The sequence below is a fragment of the Mixophyes fleayi genome, chromosome 9, assembly GCF_038048845.1.
Source record: "Mixophyes fleayi isolate aMixFle1 chromosome 9, aMixFle1.hap1, whole genome shotgun sequence".
Classification (NCBI taxonomy): domain Eukaryota; kingdom Metazoa; phylum Chordata; class Amphibia; order Anura; family Limnodynastidae; genus Mixophyes; species Mixophyes fleayi.
Genome location: NC_134410.1, coordinates 25,863,715 through 25,872,588, shown reverse-complemented (window position 1 = coordinate 25,872,588; position 8,874 = coordinate 25,863,715). Strand labels below are relative to the sequence as shown.

Genomic DNA, 8,874 nt, shown 5'->3' with positions numbered 1-8,874 from the left:
CGCCGACCAATCAGCGGGATGGGGACGAGGAGAGCGGTAGCTGGGTGGTTGGGGGGGAGGTGACGTAGGGTCCGGGTGAGAAGACAGGAAGAGGATCCCGGACGGTGCAGCGGGTGTGAGATCGGTGTGTATGTATTATCGTTATATTACATTTATTTATATATATATATATATATATATATATCTACAGCCAGGAGCAATTACTACTACACACGTCATTATTATATAGATGCATGGACAATTATTTATTGTACATGCATGCAAGTATATATATATATATATATATATATATATATATATATATACACATACAGTCAAGAGCAATTACACCAAGTATCTATCTCTCCATATATATATATATATATATATATATATATATATATATATATATATATATATATATACACACACACATATAATATACACGCATGTATATATTATATATATATAATATATAAATATATATACACACACACACAGGCAAATACTTTATGTACTACCATACATATAGCCAAGAGCAATTACTTGATGTACCTATGTATGTACACACACACACACACACACACACCTATGAGTAATTATTTCATGTACATGCATAGATACAGCCAGAGGCAATTACTCCCTTGTACATACTTACCGCCAGGCATAATTATTTCATACATGCATAGATACAGTGACAAATACTTCATGTACATAGATATGGCAAGAAGCAGTGGTGTCATGTATGTTGAACAAGAAACAATAATTTCATATACAAACATACAGCCACAAGCAATTATTCCACATACATGGTGTGGGAAATAATTTTTATTATTGAGTTGTAAATCTCCAAGACTGCACTTTTGAAAACTCCATAGTGAGTTTAATTGCCTGAAGAGCATCCCAAGGCTTTCCTCTCTTAGTGACCTTATATACAGTTTATTTATACTGAGGAGGGAAATTTCATAATTTCATTCAAATACAATGTGTGTTATGATGCTAATCTTGCTGTGCAGAACAAGGGCAATCTTTTGTGTTTGACACATTGCTGAAAAGGTGATGTAAATTAAATGATGGCACCACCCAAAACACAATGTTGAAAACAAACTTTTGGGTGGAGTATCCTGAAACACAGACACCCAACTGTACTTAGCCATGGTCTGGCATTCGGGCTCCCCTGTGGGCTCCTGCAGTTCCTTAGCCAGCCCCAGCTGCGTCCTTGTATGTGTACATTGGCAGTGTGTTGCCGGTGGACTATACACTATCAGTCTGATAAAAGACACGGTGGTATATTTACTAAACTCTGGGTTTGAAAAAGTGGAGGTGTTGCCTATAGCAACCAATCAGATTCTAGCTGTCATTTTGTACAATGTACTAAATAAATGATAACTAGAATCTGATTGGTTGCTACAGGCAACATCTCCACTTTTTCAAACCCGCAGTTTAGTAAATATACTGGGTGTGCAGAAGTGAGTGCAGTACAGATTGTTGGACTCTCCTCGCTCTGGACGACCATGTATTGTTCTGATTGAAGCCTGCAGGAGCTGGAATGTTAGACCCTAAGTTAAGTACCTTTTGGGGTACGGGCTTCACTTCATGCTTCTCTTTTGGGTGCAATTTATTCTTTAAGTAGTTCACAATTTCTCGTTGCTGTTTAGTCACTGGGATCTCTGAGACTACAGATGATATTTCTCGTGATCAGAGTAAAATGTATGCCCCTGTTCATATTTAGAGACCTGTCTCACTTGGCGGTAGTGGCAACTAAATATTAGAATAGTTCTGCCCCTCCACAAAATGGTTCCGCTGAGTATAGTCAGTCAGCGTACTGCAGATTTGAAATAAAAAAAAAAATATATCTGCATTTGTAGTCATTCTGTTAAAACGGTCCAGATTTTTATTATTATATTAGAAAAAAATAGAATATTTGTCATAAAATAATGTGTGCAGTAACTAATGATATGTAAACCCACTGGCAGATTATGAGGTAACATTGAGCTGTGTCTGTTTGTAACGGCTATATCACATTCCTGGCCATAAACAGAGTACATGGTTTGTGTGTAGTCAGGAGCTATTCCTGGCTCTCAGCTGCTGTCCTGTGTGTGTGGGGAAGGCAGATCCACATGTCCAACCCCCTGTGTCCGGTCCTTTCTTCTCTACCAGATCGTATAGTATTTCTCTTATTTTCAATACCTGCTTATGTGTACTCCATTAATTTTTACCACAAAAGATGTTATATACCATGTACACATTAATGATCTGTGATTTCCTTCCAGCTATCCATCTGCTTTGAGATCTCACCATGGCATCTGTGACGTTGGGTAAGATTTAGATCAGGCAGTATATTTTCTTTGATTTTTTCCCTTGTGCCCAGTGTCTCCATAAATCTGAGTATCGTTTAATTAGCTGATAAACGGCAGCATCATGTCCTGCATTTGATGGGGCAGAATTACAGCTGTTTGTTCATTTCCAGCCACGTCTGAATGGATCAGCTTCTTCAAAGAGGCTGGGATCCCTGCCGGGCCTGCTGTCAACTACGCCGTGATGTTTGTGGACAACAGGTGAGAAGACAGACCTCTCTGTAAGAGGAACAAGGGGGTAAAACTGAGAGTTTTACAGCAGGTTTGAAAAGTGGAGATGTTGCCTATAGCAACTAATCAGATTCTAGCTGTCATTTTGTTGAATGTAATAAATAAATGATAGCTAGAATCTGATTGGTTTTTCAAACCCGCCGAAAAACTCAGCTTGATACATTTACCCCCAGGTCTTCATGTTGAAACATATAGCTTACTGCTTAATTGCTTTTACCGCATGAGTCCGTCATTTGTGTTCAGAGACTACTTCATCAATCTCTTTCTGTTTAAAAAAATGCTGTTTACACACAACTTAATAAGTTTATCATATTCTGTTAAAATAAATAACAAAACAAATCCTGCTATATGGACCTATTTAGATATAGGGGTTATTTTATCAAGCTGTGGGCTTGAAAAAGTGGAGATGTTGCCTATAGCAACCAATCAGATTCTAGCTGTCAATTTGTAGAATGTACTAAATAAATACCTAGAATCTGATTGGTTGCTATAGGCAACATCTCCACTTTTTCAAGCCACAGCTTGATAAATTTACCCCATGTAGTCTTTTTTTTATAAGCCATTACCCTGACTTGTTGCCTTCCTTCAAGAGTTACAAAATATTGATAATCGACCGACGTTCTTTCTTAAAGGATCCAAAAAACAATGCTGATGGATCTGAATAAGGATATCATGAATGAGTTGGGGATAACCGCAGTGGGTGACATTATTGCCATTCTCAAACACGCCAAGGTGGTCCACAGACAGGTATGTGTGATTATACATGGATGTATGGGCATGGGTTTTTTACCCACTGTATAGAGCTGGAAGCCTCTAATCCCATTCCTTGTTTTCTGATTTATATGGCTACGCTCCTCCATGAACCAGCATGACTGGAGTCTAAACTCTTAACATGTTGTTCTGTCTCTAGGGGGGAATTCAATTCCCCCAAACTACTGCTGCGTTAAAGCTATTACCGTTATTATGGTAAGTTTAACCCGGCTTTCTGCTCGCAGCAAAAAGCCGGCGTTAAAATTACCGTAATAGCTGTATTTACGCGCACTATTACCGTAATAACTGTATTTACGTGCACTATTACTGTAATAACGGTAATAGTGCACAGGCTGCGTTACTTTTTCAAGTAACGCGACCAATTTAATTCACCCCTAGGAGTCCGTAAGGGTTTGTTTTAATAAAACTGCCGACGCCTTTACTCTGACCATTAAATAACTGACAGAGGTCATTGATCCGCCGGTAGAGGATGTTAGTGGATTCCCAGCAGAAGTATTATTAGCCGGCAAACAATAGTGTATACGCTAGTGATGGGAGTCAGCCAGTGGTGAGCTTAACTGTGTCTTATTACCTCTCCATTAGGATATATGTAAAGCTTTGACAGAGCCCACCAGCCAGACCAGCATGCAGACAGAGCTACGTCGGAACGCCAACAGCCGTAAGTAACCATACACCACACTTAACGTTTTGCAGATAGCCAGTAATATAGGGAGGTGGAAATTTAGATTATATTTGTAGCATCTAGGAACAGAGGTATACATAGCTTTGCATATTGGAGACTCGTTTGTGTGCTCTTTACGCTCTGAGTGCAGGTGGATTGGCTGGTTAATTGTGTATTTATGAAGAAAGTATTCCATTCTGCTGTAAATACTTGTGTATATAGGGTGGATACAGGCAGGTGTGTAAGTGAGGGTGTGTCCTGCTCTGACCTCGCTCCTTGTTCTGGGACTGTGGCTTTTGTTAATAAGTCATCGCTCTCTTCTCATAGTTATTTTCTGGTTTATTTGGCATCATTTTGCGTTTTCTAAGACACTGTTGATGATAGGTCCAGCAGTGGTGGGAATTGTAGTTTTGGAAAATTATGGGGTTGATATATAGTATCCGGGTACCTTTCTGGTTGTGGCATAGCCAGATATTAATATACTTTTGTCTTTTCATACCAGCGGCTACAAGAATGATTGCTAATAGCTTGAGTCGAGATTCCCCACCCTCCACTCCCGTTCGCAGACCTGAAACAAGCACATCCAAGATCTCTGTGACTGTCTCCAACAAAGTGGCTCTGAAGAACTCACAAGCAGGTAGTCTTCATATCCCGAAATTGTGGCTTGCCACCCTGCCAGGGAGAACTAGTTAGGCTGGCGTTTTCTTTAACGTTCTTTGCTTTTATGTTCATCTTTTAAATCTGTGGGTGTTTTAATCGGTTGCCTGTTTCTCATGGGCGTTCTCTTGTTATAGCCTTATCTCCGCCAGCAGACGACACTGCTGAGGTACCACTGAAACATCGCAGGGTGACGGCTGAAATGGAGGGGAAATATGTTGTTAATATGCCCAAAGGGACCACAGCACGGACTAAAAAGATCTTGGAGGAGCAAGCGGCAAAAGGTGGGTTGGATCGTACCCTCTGAGCCACCGCAACTGGCCACAGATTCTTTCTTGTCCATTTCTAGAGAGAGAAATATATCCTAAATGATCATCTTGGTTTTGAACATTTTGCAGGCGTGCCCAGAACGTCCGTCTTTGACAGGCTGGGGGCAGAAAGCAAATCGGATACCGCTACAGGAGCAAAGGTGAGTAGAGACTATGATTTGTTTTCTTCTGGGTACATTTAAGCTTTGTGCCACTTTCATACCAATGTCTGTCTTTCTGCAGCCCACCGGAGTATTTAGTCGCTTGGGGGATACCACCCAGCGATCAGCAGAAAGTGATGAGGATAATAATAGCGTTCTGCAGTATGCTGGTGTTTTAAAGAGAAAGGCTACTACCGTTTCCAGAGAGAGGCTGGCCCCTGGGATTACTGTCAAGGCCAAAGCCACCAGCTCGGAGCAGAAGCTGCCCCCCATCACCACAATCAAGAAACTGGCCACAAAGCCTCCCATTAGTGTCCCCGCCAAGCTCCCCGCACCAAAGATCAGCCTGGCGCAAAGGCTGGGCACCGTCCAGCATGTAAACCCCGAAGAAGACCGAAAAAGGAAGGTGCCATCGGCTGCCCTGGCACGGCGTCTTGGAAAGCAGCAAGCCGTTGCTCAGGACAGCAAGATCACCAGCACTAAGACACCTCTGACGGCGTTTAGAGTCACCATCAAGAGGACTTTGGGGAACACCCGCGTGAGCAGTTCCAGCGACAATAGCAGCGCTCAGATGGATAACACTGGCAGCGTCAGCGTCTTTAAGCGGCTGGGAAGGAAGACCGTATAATGTTCATATAACTGTTGTTTGGTTTTGAATGGAACGCACACAGGACCATCCAGGTTCAGCTGTCTTGTAGCTAGCACACCAGACCATGCTGTATATTGTTTTGGCTGGCTGGACTTGTTTCACTCTGCAGGGAAGGAAGAGGCCACTCGCGGGGTGGTCTCACTGCCACCTTATTTATTACCGCGGTAATACTAGCAGTGGTGTTTTTTGTTTTTTTTATAATTAAATATTTTATTAGAACACAGCGTGTGTATGTTGGCATTTTTGGTTCTCTGAGGGGGGATCCATTCGATGTACAGGGTGAGCAGGGGAAACCCGGCCTATATACGGATCACCTAAATTAAACTCTGCTAATCCCTTGTATCTTGTTAAACTGATCCTGGTGTAATCCCCTCCTCAGCTCAGCCTCCCCCACCTTCTGTGTTTTGCATATTCTGACCGGTTGAGATATATTAGGATGTGGAATAAAAAAAACAACGGGATCCTGCACCATCTCCTTGACCCTGGACTATAGAGGTCCTAGAACCACTCTTTCCGCTCCTGGTCACCCAAGTTATATTGATACCCCATATGGTGCTCTGTGAACAAAGCGGTATTGCTAGTGTCATATTAATTACAGGCTGATGTCCTTTCTCCAGCTCCTCTATCTGTTTCAAAGTAAAAATAGTAATTATTTTATTATCTATAGTAATTTTATTTTTGTTTAAATAGATGTTCAGTAAAAGATGCAGGCATGGGGTCATTGTGTCTTCAGATCCTCCTTTATCTGCATATTCACATTTTATTAAAGGGATTTTCCCATTTTCAGTTGAATCTGGATTATTGGCTTGTACAACTTTTGATCTATAGATCTGACATTGCTCTGTTGTGCTGTCTGTATTGGGCACAGTGGTATTCAGAGAGCAGCTTTGAGTCCTATCCCGGAGCACTGAAATTAAACAAGTTTACCTGATGCTATCCAGTCATAGAGGGGACAAAGAAATGTATTTAGTAAAGGCTGCAGGAGGGGCATATACAGACTAATAAATTCAAGTCGTATGTATTTGGAAAACCTTTTAAATATGAGCGACAGGTGCCGTACTGTTTGCTTAACCACATATTACGTACCATCAATGAAGTTGAATTTTGACAGGAAATTGTAGAATTATTGTTTGCCTTTGCTAATGTCCATACCCCTTGAACAGAGTTTTACCTCACATTACTTTAGAACAACCCTGGCCAAGCTCTGGCTCTCCAGGTGTTGCCACTAGATAAGTGGCAGGGCATGCTGGGAGTTGTAGTTTCACAACACCTGTAGCGCCACAGGTTGGCCAGGGGCTGCTTTAGATTAATATTTCAATATAAGCTCCTGTAACCCCCAATGTGCTGATATTGGGCTATATCACAGAGTTCAGCTATAGGAGTCTGGGTAGGCGGAGAGCATAAGTGCCTTAGAAATAGGCCACCAGGGCAGGATGTGTGTGATGTGAACGGCTCTCGGACACTTGCCTGTCACACAGGTACATCCTTTAACAGGATAGAAGGGATTTTCTGTACACCATATGCTGCTCTGCAAACGAGCTTGTAATCTGCTGGACTACGGCCAGGGTGGGAGGGGGGGGGTCAGCGGTGGTATCTTCAGCCTGTGACAGCTCACCGGGAAAATATCGCTATGGTAGCATTACCAGCGCTACTCTTGTTCCGCTCATGTCACTATTAAACCGTTCAATGGGGGGGACTCTTTCTGAACGCTCTGCATCTAGAAAAATGTGCTCTTGTAATTTTTCCTTTACATGTTAGATATTGTCTTACGAGTCTGGATCAGCATAAAACACCGGTATCTCTAATCCTCGGGATTATCCCTTCCTGAATTAACATCTCACCCCACCGACCTGCTTCAGAATAGCCATGTGGAAACTTTCACTCGGGGTGGAGACACGTTCGCATCCCACATGTATGTAGATACAACAGGCCTGGCTTACTAACCTGTAGGACTCTTGTTCATTATAGACAAGGGCTCACTGACACCAACAGAGGTGATGGAAGCAGTGTCCGATATTCTATGGTGGACAATAGGAGGCTGAAGATGAAATTGGATGTGACGTTTTGACATCCTAGAGGAAGCGTACCAAACAGCAGCTGTACTTTGTCCAGCGGGTGGGTTGATATAATTGGATTAGCACCTTCCTGTCCTCTTGTGTGCAGCCTGCCCTGTCGCTGTGGTGCGTTCGTTGGATGCAGCTGGCACTTGGCATTCTTTACACCACAGCAACCAGACCACAGCCATGTAAGTGCACTTAGTGAGTAGGAAAATGTTCGCTTGTAACCCCAGACACAAACTGTCCTCTTACCAAGGCAAGTATTATATTGCTGTAATATGGGGGGTTCTGCTTTGGTATAATAATGTACAGCCTTTTTCTAGCGTGTGTTTTTAGATTTGTAAATGAATCCGCTGCTGACAATCTTGTTGCACTGTAGTGACGCGTTATCTCGGAATCCTGATTCCCTCACATCATTGGACTCTTTTGCTAAAATATTTTTGCTTGTTGTATTAGTGGTGGTTTGTGTTCTACTTTGACTCCTCTTACTGATTTGTACCTGTCTTGATTATTTGGAAAATCTCCAGATCTTCCTATGACAGCCGTTCCTGAATCCTTACCCATTAAAGATGGTGCTAACTATCCACCTCCCTTTAGAAATGAATACATTAACTAACGGCATGATTTTAGGATACTCTTGTAGGAGAAGTCTGTTATGTCATGTTAAGTAAGGTCAGATTCTAATTTTGCGTACTTTTTCATGATCATTAATTCTCAGAAATACGTTTTACATTTCATGGTGCATTATATTAAGAACTATATAATATATGATTCACTTGTAGTTTCTGTTTGTTTGAATTCCTATGGGGAAGTGTGTCAGAGGCAGACAAGATACTTGCATGTAAACTTTCAACTGCGTTAATGGGTGTTGGAAGCATTGGCATGGAACAAGGAGCGGTCGGCATAATTCAAAAATGTACGTTCTCGTTTGGTACAGTAATTGTTATATACACATCTGTTTATACTCTTTAACGTGCGTTATAAACACATGTTTAACGCCAGTGTATACGTGTTAAGGAAGGACACAATCAAAGGGGGGTATT

At 41.9% G+C, this 8,874-nt stretch overlaps 2 protein-coding genes across 7 annotated transcripts in view; both read left to right on the top strand.

Moving 5' to 3' along the window:
* Positions 1–30: 30 nt before the first annotated feature.
* Positions 31–5,997, top strand: C9H19orf47 (chromosome 9 C19orf47 homolog). Of its 4 annotated transcripts, none has more exons than XM_075187060.1 (9): positions 31–124; positions 2,253–2,297; positions 2,450–2,537; positions 3,200–3,314; positions 3,921–3,996; positions 4,502–4,636; positions 4,794–4,940; positions 5,055–5,125; positions 5,208–5,997. In XM_075187060.1, the coding sequence occupies exons 2-9, from the start codon at positions 2,279–2,281 to the stop codon at positions 5,751–5,753; spliced, it is 1,197 nt and encodes a 398-aa protein (XP_075043161.1). In that variant the 5' UTR covers positions 31–124; positions 2,253–2,278; the 3' UTR covers positions 5,754–5,997. The 4 variants fall into 4 exon arrangements, with proteins under 4 accessions (XP_075043161.1, XP_075043160.1, XP_075043164.1 ...); XM_075187059.1 differs by having other exon boundaries at positions 38–128; XM_075187063.1 differs by lacking the exon at positions 31–124 and adding an exon at positions 1,806–2,142.
* A 1,549-nt stretch (positions 5,998–7,546) lies between these two features.
* Positions 7,547–8,874, top strand: part of LOC142102285 (estrogen-related receptor gamma-like) — a 42,213-nt gene continuing 40,885 nt past the window's right edge. The window contains exon 1 of one of the 3 annotated variants that reach the window (XM_075187047.1): positions 7,547–8,019. In XM_075187047.1, coding sequence (XP_075043148.1) covers positions 7,968–8,019 — 52 coding nt within the window. In that variant the 5' untranslated portion in view covers positions 7,547–7,967. The remainder of the gene's footprint in view (positions 8,020–8,874) is intronic. The other 2 variants (XM_075187048.1, XM_075187050.1) reach the window with 2 other exon arrangements.